This window comes from Oncorhynchus tshawytscha, linkage group LG15 (assembly GCF_018296145.1).
Source record: "Oncorhynchus tshawytscha isolate Ot180627B linkage group LG15, Otsh_v2.0, whole genome shotgun sequence".
NCBI classification, from domain to species: Eukaryota; Metazoa; Chordata; class Actinopteri; order Salmoniformes; family Salmonidae; genus Oncorhynchus; species Oncorhynchus tshawytscha.
This window is the reverse complement of record NC_056443.1, coordinates 39,269,599-39,295,820: the sequence shown is the minus strand read 5'-3', so window position 1 is coordinate 39,295,820 and position 26,222 is coordinate 39,269,599. Positions and strand designations below refer to the sequence as shown.

At 49.1% G+C, this 26,222-nt stretch overlaps 2 protein-coding genes across 11 annotated transcripts in view; one reads left to right on the top strand and one right to left on the bottom strand.

Annotated features, from left to right (window-relative positions):
• Positions 1–5,052, bottom strand: part of LOC112265789 (zinc finger CW-type PWWP domain protein 1) — a 36,303-nt gene extending 31,251 nt beyond the window's left edge. For 3 of the 6 annotated variants that reach the window (XM_042298573.1, XM_042298576.1, XM_042298577.1), the window contains exons 1-3: positions 4,641–5,050; positions 3,789–4,300; positions 576–657 (exon numbers count right to left, since the gene is read on the bottom strand). In XM_042298573.1, the coding sequence (XP_042154507.1) occupies positions 576–657; positions 3,789–4,300; positions 4,641–4,656 (610 nt within the window). In that variant the 5' untranslated portion in view covers positions 4,657–5,050. Of the gene's footprint in view, positions 1–575; positions 658–3,788; positions 4,301–4,640 lie in introns of all 6 variants that reach the window. The other 3 variants (XM_042298574.1, XM_042298578.1, XM_042298575.1) reach the window with 2 other exon arrangements.
• Positions 5,053–6,410: 1,358 nt separating this feature from the next.
• The window catches only part of mepceb (methylphosphate capping enzyme b), a 22,254-nt gene continuing 2,442 nt past the window's right edge, over positions 6,411–26,222 (top strand). Inside the window, exons 1-3 of one of the 5 annotated variants that reach the window (XM_042298569.1) lie at positions 6,411–6,589; positions 6,726–6,767; positions 7,334–9,235. In XM_042298569.1, the coding sequence (XP_042154503.1) occupies positions 7,382–9,235 (1,854 nt within the window). In that variant the 5' untranslated portion in view covers positions 6,411–6,589; positions 6,726–6,767; positions 7,334–7,381. The other 4 variants (XM_042298571.1, XM_042298570.1, XM_042298568.1 and 1 more) reach the window with 4 other exon arrangements.

Here is a 26,222-nt window from a genome sequence, read left to right as displayed (position 1 = left end):
GATAGTGTTAGTTACCCACTCAGACAGTTGTTGTGATAGTGTTAGTTACCCACCCAGACAGTTGTTGTGGTAGTGTTAGTTACCCACCCAGACAGTTGTTGTGGTAGTGTTAGTTAGTTACCCACCCAGAAAGTTGTTGTGATAGTGTTAGTTACCCACTCAGACAGTTGTTGTGGTAGTGTTAGTTACCCAGACAGTTGTTGTGATAGTGTTAGTTACCCACTCAGACAGTTGTTGTGATAGTGTTAGTTACCCACCCAGACAGTTGTTGTGGTAGTGTTAGTTACCCACCCAGACAGTTGTTGTGGTAGTGTTAGTTAGTTACCCACCCAGACAGTTGTTGTGATAGTGTTAGTTACCCACCCAGACAGTTGTTGTGGTAGTGTTAGTTAGTTACCCACCCAGACAGTTGATGTGGTAGTGTTAGTTACCCACCCAGACAGTTGTTGTGGTAGTGTTAGTTACCCACCCAGACAGTTGTTGTGATAGTGTTAGTTACCCACCCAGACAGTTGTTGTGGTAGTGTTAGTTAGTTACCCACCCAGACAGTTGATGTGGTAGTGTTAGTTACCTACCCAGACAGTTGTCTACAGATGTCTCCAGAGCCGTAGCACTATCAAATATATCATCATACTGACTGTCTGTTAGAGGGAGTACCTGGAGGGAGGAGAGAGAGAACTACAGGTTTGGTGCACTGATTAAAAAGTGAGTGTATATGCTCCTCATCTTCATGGTAATGCTAACAAATGCTAAGCTAACACATGCTTCTACATAGGCATGCTAATGCCAACTGTTTTTAACAGGCAAAACTGTGGTCAATTGTGTCCATCCTCAACTCATAGAGGAGGGAGAGAGAATGAAGAAAAGGTCAAGACAGGAGGGAGAGAGAAAGGGAAGTAGAGAGAGAGAGGCCAGGAAAGAGGGAGGGCCATCAAATAATTGTTCAAAAGTTTGGGGTCACTTAGAATTGTCCTTGTTTTTGAAAGAAAAGCAACTTTTTTGTCCATTAAAATAACATCAAATTGATCAGAAATACAGTGTAGACATTGTTAATGTTTTAATTGACTATTGTGGCTGGAACGGCTGATTTTTAATGGAATATCTACATAGGCGTACAGAGGCCCATTATCAGCAACCATCACTCCTGTGTTCCAATGGCAGGTTGTGTTCGCTAATCCAAGTTTATCATTTTAAAAGGATAATTGATCATTAAAAAAACTTTTTGCAATTATGTTAGCACAGCTGAAAACTGTTGTCCTGATTAAAGAAGCAATAAAACTGGCCTTCTTTAGACTAGTTGAGTATCTGGAGCATCAGCATTTGTGGGTTCAATTACAGGCTTAAAATGGCCAAAAACAAATACCTTTCTTCTGAAACCTGTCAGTCTATTCTTGTTCTGAGAAATGAAGGCTGTTCCATGTGAGTAATTGCCAAGAAACTGAAGAGCTCGTACAACGCTGTGTACTACTCCCTTCACAGAACTGTCAGTGTCATTAAATAGTACCCTCAAAACACCAGTCTCAACGTCAACAGTGAAAAGGCGACTCTGGGATGCTGGCCTTCTAGGCAGAGTTTCTCTGTCCAGTGTCTGTGTTCTTTTGCCCATCTTAATCTTTTATTTGTATTGGCCAGTCTGAGATGTGGCTTTTTCTTTGCAACTCTCACTCAACACTGCCTTTTCCCACCTGGACAAAATGAACACCTACATGAGAATGCTGTTCATTGACTACAGCTCAGTGTTCAACACCACAGTGTCCACAAAGCTCATCACTAAGCTAAGGGCCCTGGGACTAAACACCTCCCTCTGCAACTGGATCCTGGATATCCTGACAGGCTGCCCCCAGGTGGTAAGATTAGGTAACAACACACGCTGATCACTGACAACGATGAGCCTATAGGGAGGTCAGAGACCTGGAAGTGTGGTGCCAGGACAATAACCTCTCCCTCAATGTGATCAAGGAAAGGGGATGATCGTGGACTACAGGAAAAGAAGGGCAAAGCATGCCCCCATTCTCATCGACGGGGCTGTAGTGGAGCAATTTGAGAGCTTCAAGTTCCTTGGTTTCCACATTACCAACAAACTATCATGGTTCAAACACACCAAGACAGTTGTGAAGAGGGCACGAAAACACCTATTCCCCTTCAGGACACTGAAAATATATGGCATAGGTCCTCAGATCTTCAAAAGGTTCGACAGCTGCACCATCGACACCATCCTGACTGGTTGCATCACCGCCTGGTATGGCAACTGCTCGACCTCCAACAGCAAGGCGCTACAGAGGGTAGTGTGTACGGCCCAGTACATCACTGGGGCCAAGCTTCCTGTCATCCAGGACCTCTATACCAGGCAGTGTCAGAGGACCCCAAAAATGGCCAAAGACTCCAGCCATCCTAGCCCAGCCAAGTCATCTCTGCCCCCCCCATACACATAATCTCCGCAGTCAAACCCCCTCCCACAACCCTAATAATCTGTAAACATTACACCCATGTAATTTTATTTGGTAATGTAATTACATTTTTTATTTGACATTTTACAAAAGTCCAGCGTCCAAACAGTGGTGACTGGAAAGAGACAAATGTTACACAAAACACCACAAAGTGTAATGACATGAGGCCAAAATTGATGTCCACTGCTGTCTGCGCACATCTCGGTGTCGGTATAATTTCTGTGTTCTCATGAACCACATGGCATTTTGGAGCGTAGGCTACACCACCTGTTTTCTAGTCTATTCAGTCATGCGTCATGCCTCTGACATGCTGTAATGATAAATAATGGTGTAATACCTTTTAATTTGGCTTTCATTATTGTGATAGGCTGATGTTTACCGGTACGGTATACCCCCACTGTTTATTTGGAACATACCACGTTTATATACACATGCCATTGCTAGCACATCCCCCTGGCTTACATCAAACTACACTATAGCATTGTCATACTTACTACTGGCTAATTAAGGAGTACTAAGTAAGGACAACTAACTGTATTACTACTGGGTAAGTAAGGCCTACTAACTGTATCCTACTAGTTAAGTAAGGAACACTAACTGTATCCTACTGGGTAAGTAAGGCCTACTAACTATATCCTACTGGTTAAGTAAGGCCTACTAACTGTATCCTACTGGTTAAGTAAGGAACACTAACTGTATCCTACTGGTTAAGTAAGGACAACTAACTGTATTACTACTGGGTAAGTAAGGCCTACTAACTGTATCCTACTGGTTAAGTAAGGAACACTAACTGTATCCTACTGGGTAAGTAAGGCCTACTAACTGTATCCTACTGGGTAAGTAAGGCCTACTAACTGTATCCTACTGGGTAAGTAAGGAACACTAACTGTATCCTACTGGTTAAGTAAGGAACACTAACCGTATCCTACTGGTTAAGTAAGGAACACTAACTGTATCCTACTGGTTAAGTAAGGAACACTAACTGTATCATACTGGTTAAGTAAGGCCTACTAACTGTATCCTACTGGTCAAGTAAGGCCTATTAACTATATCCTACTGGTTAAGTAAGGCCTACTAACTGTATCATACTGGTCAAGTAAGGCCTACTAACTGTATGACTACTGGTTAAGTAAGGCCTATTAACTGTATCCTACTGGTTAAGTAAGGCCTATTAACTGTATCCTACTGGTTATGTAAGGCCTACTAACTGTATGACTACTGGTTAAGTAAGGCCTATTAACTGTATCCTACTGGTTAAGTAAGGCGTATTAACTGTATCCTACTGGTTAAGTAAGGAACACTAACTGTATTCCTGTCACAATAAATATTCTCTACTCCTACCTTATTGCTCTCTGTCTCATCCCTCGGTCTCTTCTTTTTCGTCTCTTTCCCTTCCTTCCTGACCTTCTCATTCTCTTTCTTCTTCTTTTTCACATTCATTCCCTCCTTCCCTTTATCTGTTTCCTTCCTGGATAGGTCTTCCTTATTTTTCTGTTTTTTATTCTCCTTCGCTCCCTCTCCTCCTCCTCTCTCTCCTTTACCTTCCTGTTGCTGGGGAACCCCTTCATCTGCAGCCCTCACTTTTTCTGTATCTGGCGTCTTCTTCTTCCCTTCTTTCTTCTTCCGTTCTCCTCTTTTCTTCTCTAACCCAGAGGCCTTACCCTTGCTCTCTACTACTCTCTCTCCTTCACATGATTCTCCTGTCTTCTTTCCTACATCAATGTTTCTCTCCTTATTTCCACCCCCCTCTCCTTTCCACTTATTCTCACTCCTTTTCCCCCCTCCTTTCTCTCCATGCCCTGGCTTCTTCTCACGGGGCACCAGCGGGGCAAACTTCGCCTTCTCTTTCTGACCTGTGTAATGTTACCAAAAACATGTCATGATGCAACATGTCGACAAAATACAAAACTAGCCAAGTTAGCAATGTAGTTATTTATGTAATTAACTGCTAGCAAATTAGCTAGCTAGTTACATAACGTTAGCAACAATTCTCGACTAACTTAGCTAGCTAACGGAAAGTTACCTAGCCAAAGGACTAACGACGTTAACCTAGCTAAACTGAAAGCTTTCTATTTAGCAAGCTGGCTCGAGTTATCTTGCTAAGCTAACGGCATCTAGCTAGCTGGCTATCTATCGACACACTGATCAGCTAACATCGCTTACTTCGCTACCTAACTAACGTTTGCTATTTACCCGCAACTGTTTCCATTTTCCTTAAGTGAGATGTATCTTTGGTGTAGCTCTCGCCTTCCCAGTTAAACACCGGTATATAATCTCGGTTAATTGTTGAATGACTAAAGTCGCAGTGTGAGGTGGTTCAGTAGCCAGCTAGCACCGCTACTCTGGTCCGGCCTCGCGACGGTTTTTACCGCCACTTCTGAGAGCGTTCTGTTTGGCCAGTTCCATGGGCAGTGCCCACTCTGTGGACGTTGCTATGGGCAGTGCCCACTCTGTGGACGTTGCTATGGGCAGTGCCCACTCTGTGGACGTTGCTATGGGCAGTGCCCACTCTGTGGACGTTGCTATGGGCAGTGCCCACTCTGTGGACGTTGCTATGGGCAGTGCCCACTCTGTGGACGTTGTCCCGGGCAGTGCCCACTCTGTGGACGTTGCTATGGGCAGTGCCCACTCTGTGGACGTTGCTATGGGCAGTGCCCACTCTGTGGACGTTGCTATGGGCAGTGCCCACTCTGTGGACGTTGCTATGGGCAGTGCCCACTCTGTGGACGTTGTCATGGGCAGTGCCCACTCTGTGGACGTTGCTATGGGCAGTGCCCACTCTGTGGACGTTGTCCCGGGCAGTGCCCACTCTGTGGACGTTGCTATGGGCAGTGCCCACTCTGTGGACGTTGCTATGGGCAGTGCCCACTCTGTGGACGTTGCTATGGGCAGTGCCCACTCTGTGGACGTTGCTATGGGCAGTGCCCACTCTGTGGATGTTGCTATGGGCAGTGCCCACTCTGTGGACGTTGCTATGGGCAGTGCCCACTCTGTGGACGTTGCTATGGGCAGTGCCCACTCTGTGGACGTTGCTATGGGCAGTGCCCACTCTGTGGACGTTGCTATGGGCAGTGCCCACTCTGTGGACGTTGCTATGGGCAGTGCCCACTCTGTGGACGTTGCTATGGGCAGTGCCCACTCTGTGGACGTTGCTATGGGCAGTGCCCACTCTGTGGACGTTGCTATGGGCAGTGCCCACTCTGTGGACGTTGCTATGGGCAGTGCCCACTCTGTGGACGTTGCTATGCTTTGTAGTTTACCTAGGTTCATGTGGGAACTACGTCTTCCGAGTTAAGCAACTTTTCAACCCGTTTTGTGCAAAACGTTCACTGTTTTGTCGTGTGTCCTGCCAGGTATTGAAAAAAATACATTACCCATAAGCCGTGTTCCTTACACATGGGCAAGATGCGGGAGGGGAGTGGGGGAGGGGAACTGCTTAATATAAGACACATCTTTGTTGTCTATCGTTACCAAATATGCTGTCTTTCATACTATTGACTGGTTTAACTGGTGGGGGTATTCATGAACGATCTGCAGTAAAATATAGCTTTCGCTAACTGCCTTCTTGTTGACATGGGCTGGGGTGTCCGTTTCAGATCCCTGTTCTGTCGCTAACAAACAACTTCCTCGACACGCACAGACTGAACTAACACGGATCTGAGTGGTTCAGTCGGTGTCTGTATCAAATATAGCGTTGATTAACATCATTTTAACGTTTATTGGGCTAAATGACACGCCAAAATCGATGAGTTGACAATTCTGACAGGCAGAGGCGGGGATACCTCTCCTAAGGAGGCGGGACATAATCATCTTTCCAGGCCGAGGCTAATATTCCATTGGTCACTTTGAGGAGGTCGGGCCCCAGAGAGAGCAGCTATTGGTCGGATAGTATGTCGCCCATGGTGTGTGTGTTTGCGGGGGCATATAAAGAGCGTGGCTCCGCTGAAACTCAGCGGTAAATAGCTCAGCTCAAGCAGTTGCAGAAACGGTTCAGAGTTTAGAGAGCGAGAACCTCAGTAGCTTACATACATACATACATACATACATACACACATACACACAGATACCTGATCAGACAGGACGACAAAAATGTAATGGTCTGACGCAAACGATTTTTTTTTTCTTCGGAAGGGGTCTTTCATGTAGGTGTTATTATTTCGATCTGATCGTGTACTTTAGTAGGAAGTGCATGAGGTCAGGTTTACTCGCAGTAGGAGAACGTTAGGAAACATCTAAGTCAGTTGATGGGTGTATTTTTGTTGTCTTTTTTTAAAGCAGTGTCTCGGGGGAGGGAGCCGCCGTGGAGAGAGAGCAGCTTCGGTCGGGGAAGGCAGTGTGTGTGTGTGTGTGTGTGTGAGGGGGCCTGGCCGTTCGGCTGTCACTCATTGTGCGTGGTTGCGCGGTTTTCCACGCAGCTCGCGCTTTTGCTGAATTATTCATGAGAATGAGTGACGTTTTTATGCAGATTAGCTGTTCTATTTCAATACGCGGGAGGCGGAGCCACGCACTGCACGTAAAGAGGGGGAGTGCGAGGTTGGAGAACTCTCTCACACCGCTCACAAGAGCTTGGCCTGTTAGATAGTTTGGCTCTGCACCTTATCTCTGTCTAGGCGTGAGAGCAGCTTGAGGAGAGGCTAACAGTCAGAGAGAGAGAATGATGCAAAAGTAACAGGTTTGGAGGGAAGTGTTTCATATGGCTGGCTCCCTGTTATCTTTTAAATAGTGCACTACTTCTGACTAGAGCCCTATGTGTGGCAGCTTGACTCAGTTCAAAAGTAGTGCACAACAACGGGAATATGGTGTCATTTGAGATACTGCCTTAGATCAGCTGTTTTTTTAATCTGGTGTGTAAATGACCCCTAACTCCTCCCACTTCCTGTCTGTAGATCGATGCCATTGGCCGAGGCGCCCGCAGTGTCTCCCACAGGAAAAAGATGATCAGGATGTCATTGGACAAAGAGACTGTTCTACCGCGTGATGGGCGGGGTGACGCTGCTGTCCCAGAAGGCCCTGCGTCAGGAGGAGGGGGGGGAGTGGACAGGGTGGGTGGGGTAATGATGTCCCCTCACCCTCCCTGTCTGGGACCAACCGGATTCACCGGAAGTTTGGTTCTAACGGAACAGCCACATCCCCACGGCCCCAAAACAAGAAGTACACACCCCCTAAAGACCAAAAACGGCCTTCAGCCCCTCCACAACAACCCCCAGGTCTTCCCTCCAGGACAGCAGCAGCGAATGGGGAAGCGGCGCTACTCCCTTGGCGGCAGCTTCAAGCACCCGGGCTTCGGGAAGCGCCGTCGCCGCGCCAACAGTGACAGTCAATCAGACCCTGTCCTTCCCTCCAACTTCCTGTTGGGCGGGAACATTTTCGACCCGCTGAACCTCAATTCTCTAATGGATGAGGAGGTGAGCCGCACACTGAACGCCGAGACGCCCAAGTCCTCGCCCCTACCGGCCCGGGCCAGAGACCCTGTAGAGATCCTGGTACCGCGTGACATCACAGACCCCCTGAACCTGAAGAGTGGGGGAGGAGAGGGGGAGGAGGGGGGAGGGGTGCTGGTCTCCCCCATGAAAAACAGGAAGAGACACCGCAACCGTCACCACGGAGGAGGAGGGGGGGGGGCGCAGCCTGAACCCCCCACACAGGCTGAGGGGTCAAAGGTAGAAGCTGGGGGTGATTCGGGGACAGGAGGTGAGGTGTTGGCTCTGTTCCCTGCCAGCGTCAGCGTTACTGGTGAGCTAGCTGCAGTACCGGAGGCTCCCAGAGAGGGCCTCTCTGGAAGCACAGTGCCACAGTCTCCTCTGCCCTACGAACTCAACACCACCATCAACTGTCGGGATGAGGTAGTTCCGCCCATTCTGCCCCGGAGACACACCCACCCGCCACTTGGCTCCACCTCTAAACCCCGTCCACATGGCGACGGAGGCCATCGGCAGCGTAAACGGCGGCGTACCACCTCAACGAGATCTGACCATTCGTCGGTTACTCCGACCCCCGCCCTCACCACTGCCCCACCCAACACCTTCCAGACCCCCCTGGTGCCAGGATCAGGCCTCAGAGTTCAGAGGTCAGGGTCAGTGGTGGGAGGTCAGCAACAGCCCCAGAGTTCCTTCCGCCACAAACCCCAGAAGAAGAAAAACAGGTTCCAGCACGGCAACTACAGCCGTTATTACGGCTACCACGGTTACTACGGTTACCGTGATGGGCAGGTGGGGCGGTTTGAGGACCCTCGTCTGGGCCTGCTTCGACCCGATTGGTTCAGAGGGAAGACAGTGCTGGACATTGGCTGCAGCACCGGTCATCTGACCCTGGCCATCGCACGCCACTTTAACCCGGCCCACATCCTAGGTATTGATGTGGACGGGCGGCTGGTGCACGCCGCTAGGCAGAACATTCGCCACTTCCTGTCCGAACGACTCACACAGGATGCCAGGGGTAGGGAGGAGGGGATAGGGGAGAGCGGGGGAGAAAGTAAACAGAAAGCAGAGACAGCTGAGCAGAGTGAAGGAAGAACACAGAGCGGAACTAAGATGGCGTCCGGTACGGCTGAGAAGAAGATGGAGGAGGAGGTCCAGAACGAGGAGTGTAGCGCTCTAGAGGAACTGAAGAGAACCCTGACGTTGCTGTCGCCCTCGAGTGGCCCCCGGGGTGTAGGTCGCCCTCTCCCTCCGTTCCCCCTCTCCTTCAGGGTGTGTCGGGGTCCCATGGCTGCTCCCCCCCTCTTCCCCCCCTCCACGCTGGCCCACGGAACACCTGGAACATTCCCCAACAACGTCTCCTTCATAACGGTAAGAGTGTGTGGGTGATATGGTATGTCATAGGTGGACATTATGAACTAATAATAATATATGGGATTTAATGCGACTTTCAAAAAACCTGTACAGCAAAAAGAGAATAAAACAATATAAATGTAAAATACTTACAGCTTAGTTAGAGGTGAGTGAGAGGGCTGAGCTGAGGGGAAAGCCAGACTGAACATGTGGTATTTGAGCTGTTATAACATGTATATCCAGCCTCTATGAGCTGTTATAACATGTATAAGTAGTCTGAGTTTTCTGTGTTTCTGCTGTAAGCTACTAGCCTCCATCTTATAGGACAAGATGGCCCCTCTGTCTGCCTCTGTCTGTACCATCTGTCTGTTTGCCTCTGTCTGTCTGTACGTCTGTCTGTCTGCCTCTGTCTGTCTGTCTGTCCTGGAAACCGGATGTTGAATTGCATTTTATTCCATGTTTGACAGAAATGAGCCAGAATGCTGAATAAAATAATATATTAACTTTACCGGGTGTCTGTGTGGTTGGTCTGGAAGCGCTGATTGTGCCTTCAGATTTCTGTCCCCTGAAGCAGAACCATGTGGACACCTGCACCAGCTGGGCTAGTGTTCATGTGTGCATACTTCAGGTGATACAACTCTGTCCCCTGAAGCAGAACCATGTGGACCCCTGCACCAGCTGGGCTAGTGTTCATGTGTGCATACTTCAGGTGATACAACTCTGTCCCCTGAAGCAGAACCATGTGGACCCCTGCACCAGCTGGGCTAGTGTTCATGTGTGCATACTTCAGGTGATACAACTCTGTCCCCTGAAGCAGAACCATGTGGACCCCTGCACCAGCTGGGCTAGTGTTCATGTGTGCATACTTCAGGTGATACAACTCTGAAGACACTGCCAGCGCTTTGAACAGTTGTTGTAATTATCCTTTCCTGTGGGTATATTTTCTCACATTCCTACCTGCAAAAAAAGACCAACTACACGGACAACCGGTTATTTAAGTTGAAATATAATTTGATTTAACATTCTGGCTGGTGAAGGTCGTGAGAGGAAACTGATTCAAACTCATTTCTGCGAATCGTAGAATTCTATTCAATTCAAAGTTGGGTTTCCTCTCAGGTTAAATGGACGTCTGAGGTTGAGCTGCTGGACATGTCCGAAGAGAGTTAGATGTGTTGACACAGGCCAACAACCATCACTCCCTGCAACACACACACTTCTGTCTCTGTAAGGACTTGTGTTTTCTGAAGCAGTTTACCACATATTCAAACTGTGATTTCGCTAGAAGGAATTAGGTCTGTATCACCTTGTGGTTACATCTGTTTGATGTGTGTAAGACAGAAGAAAGAGGCCTACTTTGTCTGAAGCCTGCACTGGGCTGCAGCTGTGATTGACTACACTGGGCTGCAGCTGTGATTGACTGCACTGGGCTGCAGCTGTGATTGACTGCACTGGGCTGCAGCTGTGATTGACTACACTGGGCTGCAGCTGGGATTGACTACACTGGGCTGCAGCTGTGATTGACTACACTGGGCTGCAGCTATGATTGACTACACTGGGCTGCAGCTGTGATTGACTACACTGGGCTGCAGCTGGGATTGACTACACTGGGCTGCAGCTGTGATTGACTGCACTGGGCTGCAGCTGTGATTGACTGCACTGGGCTGCAGCTGTGATTGACTACACTGGGCTGCAGCTGTGATTGACTACACTGGGCTGCAGCTGTGATTGACTGCACTGGGCTGCAGCTATGATTGACTACACTGGGCTGCAGCTGTGATTGACTACACTGGGCTGCAGCTGTGATTGACTACACTGGGCTGCAGCTGTGATTGACTACACTGGGCTGCAGCTGGGATTGACTACACTGGGCTGCAGCTGTGATTGACTACACTGGGCTGCAGCTGTGATTGACTACACTGGGCTGCAGCTGTGATTGACTACACTGGGCTGCAGCTGTGATTGACTACACTGGGCTGCAGCTGTGATTGACTACACTGGGCTGCAGCTGTGATTGACTACACTGGGCTGCAGCTGTGATTGACTACACTGGGCTGCAGCTGTGATTGCTGGCCTGTGTGTGAGTGCTTGTACACCTGTTAGTGTGTGTGTTTTGCTTGGAGACAGCTGGAGCGATTCTTTGTAAAGTGACTATGCATATACATAATACACATTGAGTAGGGGGTTCAGCAGTCTTATGGATTGGGCATAGAAGCTGTTTAAAAGCCTCTTGGACCTAGACTTGGCATTCTGGTACCGCTTGCCATGCGTTTCAGAGAGAACAGTCTATGACTGGGGGTGACTGGAGTCTTTGACAGTATTTTGGGCCTTCTTCTGACACCGCCTGGTATAGAGGTCCTGGATGGCAGGAAGCTTGGCCCCAGTGATGTACTGGGCCATACGCACTCCCCTCTGTAGCACCTTACGGTCGGATGCCGAGCAGTTGCCATACCAGGCGGTGATGCAACCGGTCAGGATGCTCTCGTTGGTGCAGCTGTAGAACCTATTGAGGATCTGGGGACCCATGCCAAATATTTTCAGTCTCCTGAGGGGGAAAAGGTGTTGTCGTGCCCTCTTCACGACTGTCTTGGTGTGTTTGGACCATGATAGTTTGTTGGTGATGTGGGCACCAAGGAACTTGAAACTCCCGCTGCACTGCAGCCCCATCGACGTTAATGGGGGCCTGTTCGACACTCCTTTTCCTGTAATCCACAATCAGCTCCTTTGTCTTGCTCACATTGAGGGAGAGTTTGTTGTCCTGCCACCACACTGCCTCGTCGTTGTCAGTGATCAGGCCGTTGACCACTGTTGTGTCGTCGGCAAACTTAATTTTGAGGGTTTTTGAGTCGTGCTTGGCCATGCAGTCGTAGCTGAATAGGGAGTACAGGAGGGGACTACGTACGCACCCCTGAGGGGTCCCCGTGTTGACGATCAGTGTGTGTTGTTACCTACCCTTACCACCTGTGGGCGGCTGATCAGGAAGTCCAGGATCCAGTTGCAGAGGGAGGTGTTTAGTCCCAGGGTCCTTAGTTTAGTGATGAGCTTTGTGGGCACTACGGTGTTGAACGCTGAGCTGTAGTACATGAAAAGCATTATCGCATACAGTTGATGTCGGAAGTTTACATACACCTCAGCCAAATACATTTAAACTCAGTTTCTCACAATTCCTGACATTTAATCCCAGTAAAAATTCCCTGTTTTAGGTCAGTTAGGATCACCACTTTATTTTGAGAATGTGAAATGTCAGAATAATAGTAGAGAGAATGATTTATTTCAGCTTTTATTTCTTTCATCACATTCCCAGTGGATCAGAAGTTTACATAAACTCAATTAGAATTTGGTAGCATTGCCTTTAAATTGTTTAACTTGGGTCAAACGTTTCGGGTAGCCTTCCACAAGCTTCCCACAATAAGTTGGGTGAGTTTTGGCCCATTCCTCCTGACAGAGCTGGTCTAACTGAGTCAGGTTTGTAGGCCTCCTTGCTCACACACGCTTTTTCAGCTTTTTCAGTTTTTCTCTATAGGATTGAGGTCAGGGCTTTGTGATGGCCACTCCAATACCTTGACTTTGTTGTCCTTAAGACACTGATGCCCTTTGCAACCACCTATGTGAGTGGATTCTCGGCCCTCACTAGCATGAAAACTAAATACAGGCACAGACTGTGGGTGGAAAATGATTTAAGACTGAGACTCTCTCCAATACAACCCAACATTGCAGAGTTATGTGCATCCTTTCAAGCATACCCTTCCAATTAACCTGTGGTGAATTATTCACAATTTTTGATGAACAAATAAGGTTTTATATGTAAGATGGTTAAATAAAGAGCAAAATTGTTGATTATTATTTGTGCGTATTGGTCCTATAAGAGCTCTTTGTCACTTCCCACGAGCCGGGTTGTGACAAACTCACACACATTCTTCTGTTTAAGCAATGCATCGTATAGTGTGTGTGTGTGTGGCAGGCTTACAATGATGGTAAAAAACAACATTTGAGAGTGCGCTGACCCTGGTGCTAGAGGGGGTACAGCTGACCCTGGTGCTAGAGGGGGTACAGCTGTACCCCCTCTAGCACCAGGGTCAGCTGTACCCCCTCTAGCACCAGGGTCAGCTGTACCCCCTCTAGCACCAGGGTCAGCGCACTCTCAAATGTTGTTTTTTACCAGGGGGTACAGCTGACCCTGGTGCTAGAGGGGGTACAGCTGACCCTGGTGCTCGAGGGGGTACAGCTGACCCTGGTGCTCGAGGGGGTACAGCTGACCCTGGTGCTCGAGGGGGTACAGCTGACCCGGGTGCTAGAGGGGGTACAGCTGACCCTGGTGCTAAAGGAGGTACAGCTGACCCTGGTGCTAGAGGGGGTACAGCTGACCCTGGTGCTAGAGGGGGTACAGCTGACCCTGGTGCTAGAGGGGTACAGCTGACCCTGGTGCTAGAGGGGTACAGCTGACCCTGGTGCTAGAGGGGGTACAGCTGACCCTGGTGCTAGAGGGGGTACAGCTGACCCTGGTGCTCGAGGGGGTACAGCTGACCCTGGTGCTAGAGGGGGTACGCAGCTGGAGGTTGAATGTTTGAAGGGGTACGGGACATTAAGAAGTATGGGAACCACTGATAAACTCTCTTGGTAGATAGTGTGGTCTTCAGCTAATCATGAGGTACTCTACCTCAGGCGAGCAATACATCGAGACTTCTTTAATATTAGACATCGCACACCAGCTGTTATTGACAAATAGACCCCTCCCCCACCCCTCGTCTTACCAGACGTAGCTTCGATGTCCTGAAAACGCAGCCAGCTCTATATTATCCGTGTCGTCGTTCAGCCACGACTCAGTGAAACATAAGATATTACAGTTTTTAATGTCCCGTTGGTAGGATAGTCTCGATCGTAGATCATCCAGTTCATTCTCCAGTGATTATACGGTGGCCAATAGAATGGTAGAGGCAGTTTACCCACTCGCCGACGAATCCTCACCCTGACCTCCGCCCCCTGTACCTCCGTCTTTTCTTCACGTGAATGACGGGGATTTGGGCCTCTGAGAAGCAGTATATCCTTCACGTCAGACTCATTAAAGAAAAAATATTTGTCCAGTTTGAGGTCAGTAATCACTGTTCTGATGTCCAGAAGCTCTTTTCGGTAATAAGAGGCAATACCAGCAACATTATGTACAAACTAAGTTACAAACAATGCAAAAAAGCTAACAAAATAGCACAGCTGGTTAGGAGCCCGTAAAATGGCAGCCATCCCCTCCTGCACCATTTATCTTCCAGTTTGTTCCACCTGAGCGAGTCTGACCAATCAGACTATGAGACCAATATGATGACACACCAAATGATGACCACCAATCAGAGACCACTATTATGACACACCAAATGATGACCACCAATCAGAGAATACTATGATGACACCAAATGATGACCACCAATCAGAGACTACTATGATGACCACCAATCAGAGACTACTATGATGACACACCAAATGCATTTGATGGATCCTTTGTGTCTTCTGCCTCTTCAGGGGAAAGAAATCCAAACGTCACTGAAAGTAATCACATTGTTACTGAGTTTGGGGAATCAAAAAAGTGACATGACTGATTTTATCATTTTGGACAGGTAACTAGTAACTAACAGATTACATTTAGAAAGTAACCTAGCCAATGCTGCTCCCACTAGTCCAGACTTCCTCTTTCCCTCTGCCAACTGGCCTCTCTCTCTCTTTTTCTCACTCCTTGTTATTCTGCCAGTTGTGCTGGCAGCTACACTCTTGCGCTCTACACGTTTTGTGAGGGTGTGTTTTGACGTGGTTGCTGTTTGGTAGGGGTGGGTGTGTGTGTGTGTGTACGATGTGATCATGTCAATATTTTCCTTTGTAGCTCAGGGAGTGTTTGTCACCGGTGTGGAATGTGTGAGTTACCTCTGACCTCTAATCCCAGAAGTTGCACAGTGAACCTTTAACTCTCACCTTCTCTCGCTCTCTCTCCCATCCTCTCTTCATCTCTTTCCCTCCCTCCCTCCCTCCCTCATCTCTCTCTCTCAATTCTATGTTCTTTACAGTAATGTATTTGCAGAATAAACCGTGAAAGAGAAACCACTGTGTCCTTTGTCGATCATGTCCCGTTGGTAGGATAGATGAAAGCCGTTTGCTCAGCTTCCCGTTTGCCCCAATGCTTTGCCAACTTTTCCATTTCAAATGATAAATGGTACAATGTAACATCTGGTACAGCCTCCTACATCCCTTGGTGAGCACATCCTCTTCATATTGAACTAGTAACACTCCCCAGAGTCCCGCAAACGCATAGGCGACCTTCATTTGTGTAGTAAACGGCCTACAATTGAACTTGTATTTGACCTTTTGTCTCGCCGTCTTCATCTAGGCCAAACACCTTGATCTAGCAAGAACTGCCTCCACGCTGTCCTCATTTGATTTCCCTTCTAAGTAAAGAGCAGGGTGGCTGGGAATGCCAGTGTGTGCCTGACGTTCTTCTCGTGTAGTTGTTTCTTGGCCAGTTCCTTGGACAGGGACTAAAGACAGGGACTAAAGACAGGGACTAAAGACAGCCGCTTCCCCCTGAACGCCACCCAGTACCTCGTCCCAGGCTGTAGATCGTAGGAAGCAGATGAGAACCGTCAGGCATGGATAAGCTGCGATGTGCCTGTGGTCTGCCCATCCATCCATCCATCCTCCACTGTAGAAACCTGTCCCTCTGCCCCATCCATCCATCCTCCACTGTAGAAACCTGTCCCTCTGCCCCATCCATCCTCCCTCCACTGTAGAAACCTGTCCCTCTGCCCCATCCATCCATCCTCCACTGTAGAAACCTGTCCCTCTGCCCCATCCATCCTCCCTCCACTGTAGAAACCTGTCCCTCTTCCCCATCCATCCATCCTCCACTGTAGAAACCTGTCCCTCTGCTCCATCCATCCATCCATCCTCCACTGTAGAAACCTGTCCCTCTGCCCCATCCATCCTCCCTCCACTGTAGAAATATGTCTCTCTGCCCCATCCATCCATCCTCCACTGTAGAAACCTGTCCCTCTGCCCCATCCATCCTCCCTCCACTGTAGAAACCTGTCCCTCTTCCCCATCCATCCATCCATCCTCCACTGTAGAAACCTGTCCCTCTGCCCCATCCATCCTCTACTGTAGAAACCTGTCCCTCTTCCCCATCCATCCTCTACTGTAGAAACCTGTCCCTCTTCCCCATCCATCCTCTACTGTAGAAACCTGTCCCTCTGCCCCATCCATCCTCTACTGTAGAAACCTGTCCCTCTGCCCCATCCATCCTCTACTGTAGAAACCTGTCCCTCTGCCCCATCCATCCATCCTCCACTGTAGAAACCTGTCCCTCTGCCCCATCCTCCCTCCACTGTAGAAACCTGTCCCTCTGCCCCATCCATCCATCCTCCACTGTAGAAACCTGTCCCTCTGCCCCATCCATCCATCCATCCATCCTCCCTCCACTGTAGAAACCTGTCCCTCTGCCCCATCCATCCATCCTTCACTGTAGAAACCTGTCCCTCTGCCCCATCCATCCATCCTCCACTGTAGAAACCTGTCCCTCTGCCCCATCCATCCATCCTCCACTGTAGAAACCTGTCCCTCTGCCCCATCCATCCATCCTTCACTGTAGAAACCTGTCCCTCTGCCCCATCCATCCATCCTCCACTGTAGAAACCTGTCCCTCTGCAGTCCAGCTGACTGGGCTGTGAATGTCTGATGTTGTACAGCTGACTGGGCTGTGATGTTGTACAGCTGACTGGGCTGTGATGTTGTACAGCTGACTGGGCTGTGATGTTGTACAGCTGACTGGGCTGTGATGTTGTACAGCTGACTGGGCTGTGATGTTGTACAGCTGACTGGGCTGTGATGTTGTACAGCTGACTGGGCTGTGATGTTGTACAGCTGACTGGGCTGTGATGTTGTACAGCTGACTGGGCTGTGATGTTGTACAGTTTACTGGGCTGTGATGTTGTACAGCTGACTGGGCTGTGATGTTGTACAGCTGACTGGGCTGTGATGTTGTACAGCCGACTGGGCTGTGATGTTGTATCAGATGTTTTTATTGACAGAGCTGTGTTTCTGTGATGGCACAAGTTCCTCTCTGTAGCCTGTGGGACAGTGAGTGACGATGTCAGCCTTACACCATGTCTCCTGCAGAATGATGACGTCAACATCTTGACCATTTTCTCGTAAACTCCAGTGCTAAACTCTTCAGTCCAAAGGTTGATGAGTTTAGGCCCTGAATGTCCCACATGTTAACTGATAGGTTGATGAGTTTAGGCCCTGAATGTCCCACATGTTAACTGATAGGTTGATGAGTTTAGGCCCTGAATGTCCCACATGTTAACTGATAGGTTGATGAGTTTAGGCCCTGAATGTCCCACATGTTAACTGATAATGATTTCATGTTGCAGAAAGAAAGAATAGCAGTCAGAAAGACAGTAGCTACTGAGTTGTTAAGAGTGATCAACAGGACAGTCCAAAATATACAAACTGCTGAGTGATCAGCTGAGTGCTGCTGAGTGATCAACAGGAGTAGGGGTTAGAGAGTAGGGTCTAGAGAGTAGGGGCTAGAGAGTAGAGAGTAGGGGCTAGAGAGTAGGGGCTAGAGAGTAGGAGCTAGAGATTAGGGGCTAGAGAGTAGAGAGTAGTAGCTAGAGATTAGGGGCTAGAGAGTAGAGATTAGGGGCTAGAGAGTAGGGGCTAGAGAGTAGGAGCTAGAGATTAGGGGCTAGAGAGTAGAGAGTATGAGCTAGAGATTAGGGGCTAGAGAGTAGAGTAGGAGCTAGAGATTAGGGGCTAGAGAGTAGAGAGTAGGAGATAGAGATTAGGGGCTAAAGAGTAGAGAGTAGGGGCTAGAGAGTAGAGAGTAGGGGCTAGAGATTAGGGGCTAGAGAGTAGAGTAGGAGCTAGAGATTAGGGGCTAGAGAGTAGAGAGTAGGAGATGGAGATTAGGGGCTAGAGAGTAGAGAGTAGGGGCTAGAGAGTAGAGAGTAGGGGCTAGAGAGTAGGGGCTAGAGATGGGTGCAGAGATTAGGGACTAGAGAGTAGAGAGTAGGGGCTAGAGAGTAGAGAGTAGGGGCTAGAGAGTAGGGGCTAGAGAGTAGAGAGTAGGGGCTAGAGAGTAGAGAGTAGGGGCTAGAGTGTAGAGAGTAGGGGCTAGAGAGTAGGGGCTAGAGAGTAGGGGCTAGAGAGTAGAGAGTAGGGGCTAGAGTGTAGGGAGTAGGGGTTAGAGAGTAGAGATTAGGGGCTAGAGAGTAGAGATTAGGGGCTAGAGAGTAGGGGCTAGAGATTAGGGGCTAGAGAGTAGGGGCTAGAGATTAGGGGCTAGAGAGTAGGGGTTAGAGAGTAGGGGTTAGGGGCTAGAGATTAGGGGCTAAAGAGTAGGGGCTAGAGAGTAGGGGCTAGAGAGTAGGGGTTAGAGAGTAGAGATTAGGGGCTAGAGATTAGGGGCTAGAGAGTAGGGGCTATAGAGTAGGGGCTAGAGGGTAGAGATTAGGGGCTAGAGGGTAGGGGTTAGAGATTAGGGGCTAGAGGGTAGGGGCTAGAGATTAGGGGCTAAAGAGTAGGGGCTAGAGTGTAGGGGCTAGAGTGTAGGGGCTAGAGTGTAGGGGCTAGAGATTAGGGGCTAAAGAGTAGGGGCTAGAGAGTAGGGGTTAGAGAGTAGAGAGTAGGGGCTATAGAGTAGGGGCTAGAGGGTAGAGATTAGAGGGTAGGGGCTAGAGATTAGAGGGTAGGGGCTAGAGATTAGAGGGTAGGGGCTAAAGAGTAGGGGCTAGAGAGTAGGGGCTAGAGAGTAGGGGTTAGAGAGTAGAGATTAGGGGCTAGAGATTAGGGGCTAGAGAGTAGGGGTTAGAGAGTAGGGGTTAGGGGCTAGAGATTAGGGGCTAAAGAGTAGGGGCTAGAGAGTAGGGGCTAGAGAGTAGGGGTTAGAGAGTAGAGATTAGGGGCTAGAGAGTAGGGGCTATAGAGTAGGGGCTAGAGGGTAGAGATTAGGGGTTAGAGATTAGGGGCTAGAGGGTAGGGGCTAGAGGGTAGGGGCTAGAGATTAGGGGCTAAAGAGTAGGGGCTAGAGTGTAGGGGCTAGAGTGTAGGGGCTAGAGATTAGGGGCTAAAGAGTAGGGGCTAGAGAGTAGGGGTTAGAGAGTAGAGAGTAGGGGCTATAGAGTAGGGGCTAGAGGGTAGAGATTAGAGGGTAGGGGCTAGAGATTAGAGGGTAGGGGCTAGAGATTAGAGGGTAGGGGCTAGAGATTAGAGGCTAGGGGGCTAGAGATTAGGGGCTAGAGATTAGGGGCTAGAGATTAGGGGCTAGGGGGTAGGGGCTAGAGATTAGGGGCTAGAGGGTAGGGGCTAGAGATTAGAGGCTAGAGAGTAGAGATTAGGGGCTAGAGATTAGGGGCTAGAGTTTAGGGGCTAGAGAGTAGGGGTTAGAGGGTAGGGGCTAGAGAGTAGAGATTAGGGGCTAGAGTTTAGGGGCTAGAGGGTAGGGGCTAGAGATTAGGGGCTAGAGAGTAGAGGGTAGGGGCTAGGGTTTGGGGCTAGAGAGTAGAGAGTAGGGGTTAGAGAGTAGGGGTTAGAGAGTAGAGAGTAGGGGTTAGAGAGTAGGGGTTAGGGAGTAGAGAGTAGGGGGTAGAGGGTAGGGGCTAGAGAGTAGAGAGCAGGGGTAAGACCCAGCGCACCCCACAGGCCCCACCCACCACCTGAGCTTTGCCATCTCTACCAGACTGGACCGGGCCCAGTCTACTACCCCACACCAGACCCCCACCTCTACCAGACTGGACCGGGCCCAGTCTACTACCCCACACCAGACCCCCACCTCCATCAGGCTGGACCGGCCCCAGCCTACTACCCCACACCAGACCAGAGAGGACAACCCAGGGCCCAGAACTGGCTCCCCTCCACTCCACAGGGCCCAACAGCAGGACCAGCGCAGCTGAGCGGAGGTCCTCAGAGGACAGGAGGATTGAGTGAGATTAAACAGCTCCTCCAATACATCTGCACTAAACACAGACACAGCTATTGTGCAAAAATAAATTATTTCTACTGTCCTGTAGAAACAACTCAGTAGTTAGGAGTTACTGTATTTAGGGCTGTCCTGTTTATTGCACTCTGAATAACTCAGTAGTTACTGTATTTCGGACTGTCTTGTTTATCTCTCTGAACAACTCAGTAGTTACTGTATTTTGGACTGTCTTGTTTATCTCTCTGAACAACTCAGTAGTTACTGTATTTTGGACTGTCTTGTTTATCTCTCTGAACAACTCAGTAGTTACTGTATTTTGGACTGTCTTGTTTATCTCGCTGAACAACTCAGTAGTTAGTAGTTACTGTATTTTGGACTGTCTTGTTTATCTCTCTGAACAACTCAGTAGTTACTGTATTTTGGACTGCCTTGTTCATCTCTCTGAACAACTCAGTAGTTACTGTATTTTGGACTGCCTTGTTCATCTCTCTGAACAACTCAGTAGTTACTGTATTTTGGACTGTCTTGTTTATCTCTGTGAACAACTCAGTAGTTACTGTATTTTGGACTGTCTTGTTTTTCCTCTATCTCTCTGAACTCAGTAGTTACTGTATTTTGGACTGTCTTGTTTATTTCTCTGAACAACTCAGTAGTTACTGTATTTTGGACTGTTTGTTTATCTCTCTGAACTCAGTAGTTACTGTATTTTGGACTGTGCTGTTTATCTCTCTGAACAACTCAGTAGTTACTGTATTTTGGACTGTCTTGTTTATCTCTCTGAACAACTCAGTAGTTACTGTATTTTGTATTGTTTGTTTATCTCTCTGAACAACTCAGTAGTTACTGTATTTTGGACTGGTGTGGGGGTAGTAGACTGGTGTGGGGTAGTAGACTGGTGTGGGGTAGTAGACTGGGCCTGATCCAGTCTGGTAGAGGTGGGGGTCTGGTGTGGGGTAGTAGACTGGGCCCGGTCCAGTCTGGTAGAGGTGGTTGTGTTTGTCTACCAAGTGCCACGTCCTTTAGAGACTTGGCAAACATCCCTACTGTCTCCTTTCTCAGGTGGGAGTGGTCGTGCAGATGCTCTGGGGTGATTGTTGGGTGGTGAGCAACGTGTACGTTCGGGAGTAGGCCACACCCTCTGGTACGGGGATGAAAGTCTTTGCAGGGCAGCAGAGTGGAGATGGAGATGTGGGAGTTGGGGAACCGCCCAGAGACCCTCTCTGCTACTCTGTTGACCAGGCTGCCTACTCTCTCCTGCTCCTCTCGCAGGTTGTTGGTGCCGGTGTGAATAATAATGTGGCCTGCTGTGCCAAAGTCAGGCTGGGACAGGATGTGGAGTGCATCCTGTGTTTTTTGGGCACCTCGTGGCAGGAGAAGAGTTTTTCCTTCATGAATTTCCCATTTGAATCCATGAGGATGGACACATCAGTGGGTTTTACCAGAGTAGTGGGTTTACAGTCTGTGGCTGGGGTACACAGGGCCTGTGTACATGGAGGGGTGTCTGTGGCTGGGGTACACAGGGCCTGTGTACATGGAGGGGTGTCTGTGGTTGGGGTACACAGGGCCTGTGTACATGGAGGGGTGTCTGTAGTTGGGGTACACAGGGCCTGTGTACATGGAGGGGTGTCTGTGGCTGGGGTACACAGGGCCTGTGTACATGGAGGGGTGTCTGTGGCTGGGGTACACAGGGCCTGTGTACATGGAGGGGTGTCTGTGGTTGGGGTACACAGGGCCTGTGTACATGGAGGGGTGTCTGTGGTTGGGGTACACAGGGCCTGTGTACATGGAGGGGTGTCTGTGGCTGGGGTACACAGGGTCTGTGTACATGGAGGGGTGTCTGTGGCTGGGGTACACAGGGCCTGTGTACATGGAGGGGTGTCTGTGGCTGGGGTACACAGGGCCTGTGTACATGGAGGGGTGTCTGTGGCTGGGGTACACAGGGCCTGTGTACATGGAGGGGTGTCTGTGGTTGGGGTACACAGGGCCTGTGTACATGGAGGGGTGTCTGTGGCTGGGGTACACAGGGCCTGTGTACATGGAGGGGTGTCTGTGGCTGGGGTACACAGGGCCTGTGTACATGGAGGGGTGTCTGGGGCTGGGGTACACAGGGCCTGTGTACATGGAGGGGTGTCTGTGGTTGGGGTACACAGGGCCTGTGTACATGGAGGGGTGTCTGTGGTTGGGGTACACAGGGCCTGTGTACATGGAGGGGTGTCTGTGGCTGGGGTACACAGGGTCTGTGTACATGGAGGGGGGGGCTGCTCCTTCAGCTCAGTAACCCATACCTCTAACAGAGCCAGCCTGTCTCTCAGCAGTCTGGAGGTGGTCATGGCTCTGGTGTTGGTAGGCAGGCAGGGGGGAGGACAGACCTGTTGTGTGGGTCTGGGTTGCTGCTGGTGGTGCCTGAGGGGAGAGGTCGGGGTGCTGTCCTTTTTGGTTTCCTCCATCTATCCCAGGGTGGGGAAGTCCTGCACAACAGAGCTGAGTGCATCCCCACTGCCCTGGCTGAAATGCCTGGTTACAGTAGTGTGGTCTGTGTCAAATAACAGGTTTGTAACAGTCCTGTTGTGTGAGCAGTCAGCAAACTGGGTTCTCCCTCTGAATTCTGTTGTTAACGTTGATTTGGACTGGAAATTCCAAGAACAAAACGGGGAGGAAGTCTCTCAGTCTCTGCTAGCGCTGCTAGCCGCCTCAGTGGCCATGTTGCTATGGTTACTACCAGTAAAACAGTTGGAGCTAGCCAGTAAGCTAATGGACAATATGAATGTAGCTATCTAGACAGGTCTTTTAACTCTCTGTCCATCCTTTCCTCCTGTATTGGTCTACCATTTGGACCATTTGACTAATTTCATCTCGTTAATTTCACTCTTAACAAACATAAAGTTAGAAAGAGCTGCCTCTCTCTCTCTCAATCAGATAGTGTTGAAGAGCTCTGTAATGTTTATTTCTACCTCCTGACCCCTACTCTCTAACCCCTACTCTCTAACCCCTACTCTCTAACCCCTACTCTCTAACCCCTACTCTCTACTCTCTAACCCCTACTCTCTAACCCCTACTCTCTACTCTCTATCCCCTACTCTCTAACCCCTACTCTCTAACCCCTACTCTCTATCTCTAACCCCTACTCTCTAACCCCTACTCTCTACTCTCTAACCCCTACTCTCTAACCCCTACTCTCTAACCCCTACTCTCTATCTCTAACCCCTACTCTCTAACCCCTACTCTCTATCTCTAACCCCTACTCTCTAACCCCTACTCTCTACTCTCTAACCCCTACTCTCTACCCCTACTCTCTACTCTCTAACCCCTACTCTCTAACCCCTACTCTCTAACCCCTACTCTCTACTCTCTATCCCCTACTCTCTAACCCCTACTCTCTAACCCCTACTCTCTACTCTCTAACCCCTACTCTCTAACCCCTACTCTCTACTCTCTATCCCCTACTCTCTAACCCCTACTCTCTAACCCCTACTCTCTAACCCCTACTCTCTAACCCCTACTCTCTATCTCTAACCCCTACTCTCTAACCCCTACTCTCTATCTCTAACCCCTACTCTCTAACCCCTACTCTCTACCCCTACTCTCTACTCTCTAACCCCTACTCTCTAACCCCTACTCTCTACTCTCTAACCCCTACTCTCTACTCTCTAACCACTACTCTCTAACCCCTACTCTCTACTCTCTAACCCCTACTCTCTAACCCCTACTCTCTACTCTCTAACCACTACTCTCTAACCCCTACTCTCTACTCTCTAACCCCTACTCTCTAACCCCTACTCTCTAACCCCTACTCTCTACTCTCTAACCCCTACTCTCTAACCCCTACTCTCTACTCTCTAACCCCTACTCTCTAACCCCTACTCTCTACTCTCTAACCCCTACTCTCTAACCCCTACTCTCTACTCTCTAACCCCTACTCTCTAACCCCTACTCTCTAACCCCTACTCTCTACTCTCTAACCCCTACTCTCTACTCTCTAACCCCTACTCCCTACTCTCTAACCCCTACTCTCTACTCTCTAACCCCTACTCTCTAACCCTTACTCTCTAACCCCTACTCTCTAACCCCTACTCTCTACTCTCTAACCCCTACTCTCTACTCTCTAACCCCTACTCTCTACTCTCTAACCCCTACTCTCTACTCTCTAACCCCTACTCTCTAACCCCTACTCTCTAACCCCTACTCTCTAACCCCTACTCTCTACTCTCTAACCCCTACTCTCTACTCTCTAACCCCTACTCTCTAACCCCTACTCTCTACTCTCTAACCCTTACTCTCTACTCTCTAACCACTACTCTCTAACCACTACTCTCTAACCCCTACTCTCTAACCCCTACTCTCTAACCCCTACTGTTCTTCTGCGTTACTGCCTCTATCTCAATCAGATAGTGTTGCAGAGCTCTGTAATGTTTATTTCCATCAAGTCTGTTTACTTCTCTGATATATACTGACACCCTATCCCAAATCTACCTCCTGACCCCTAATCTCCAGCCACTACTCTCTAACCCCTACTCTCTAACCCCTACTCTCTAACCCCTACTCTCCAACCACTAGTCTCCAACCACTACTCTCCAACCACTACTCTCTACTCACTACTCTCTAACCCCTACTCTCTAACCCCTACTCTCTATCTCTAACCCCTACTCTCTATCTCTAACCCCTACTCTCTACTCTCTAACCCCTACTCTCTACTCTCTAACCCCTACTCTCCAACCACTACTCTCTACTCACTACTCTCTACTCTCTAACCCCTACTCTTTACTCTCTAACCCCTACTCTCCAACCACTACTCTCTACTCACTACTCTCTACTCTCCAACCACTACTCTCTAACCCCTACTCTCTACTCTCTAACCCCTACTCTTTACTCTCTAACCCCTACTCTCCAACCATTACTCTCTACTCACTACTCTCTACTCTCCAACCACTACTCTCTAACCCCTACTCTCTACTCTCTAACCCCTACTCTCTACTCTCTAACCCCTACTCTCTATCTCTAACCCTTACTCTCTACTCTCTAACCCCTACTCTCTATCTCTAACCCCTACTCTCTACTCTCCAACCCCTACTCTCTACTCTCTAACCCCTTCTCTCTACTCTCTAACCCCTACTCTCTACTCTCTAACCCCTACTCTCTACTCTCTAACCCCTACTCTCTACTCTCTAACCCCTACTCTCTACTTTCTAACCCCTACTCTCTACTTTCTAACCCCTACTCTCTACTCTCTAACCCCTACTCTCTACTCTCTAACCCCTACTCTCTACTTTCTAACCCCTACTCTCTATCTCTAACCCCTACTCTCTACTCTCTAACTCCTACTCTCTACTCTCTAACCCCTACTCTCTGCTCTCTTACCCCTACTCTCTAACCCCTACTCTCTACTCTCTAACCCCAACTCTACTCTCTAACCCCTACTCTCTAACCCCAACTCTCTACTCTCTAGCCCCTACTCTCTAACCCCTACTCTCTAGCCACTACTCTCTACTCCTTAGCCACTACTCTCTAACCCCTACTCTCTAACCCCTACACTCTAACCCATACTCTCTACTCTCTAACCCCTACTCTCTACTCTCTAACCCCTACTCTCTAACCCCTACTCTCTAACCCCTACTCTCTACTCTCTAACCCCTACTCTCTAACCCCTACTCTCTAACCCCTACTCTCTACTCTCTAACCCCTACTCTCTACTCTCTAACCCCTACTCTCTACTCTCTAACCCCTACTCTCTACTCTCTAACCCCTACTCTCTAACCCCTACTCTCTACTCTCTAACCCCTTCTCTCTACTCTCTAACCCCTTCTCTCTACTCTCTAACCCCTTCTCTCTACTCTCTAACCCCTTCTCTCTACTCTCTAACCCCTACTCTCTACTCTCTAACCCCTTCTCTCTACTCTCTAACCCCTACTCTCTACTCTCCAACCCCTACTCTTTAGGTTGGCACTGTTACCTTGCCTTGTGGTGACGTTTCCACTCGGTACAGATGTAGCATCAGCTTCCCCTCCCCAATCCTTAACACCACGTCACAGTGTGTTCCTACCCTTGTCTGTTTCCTAG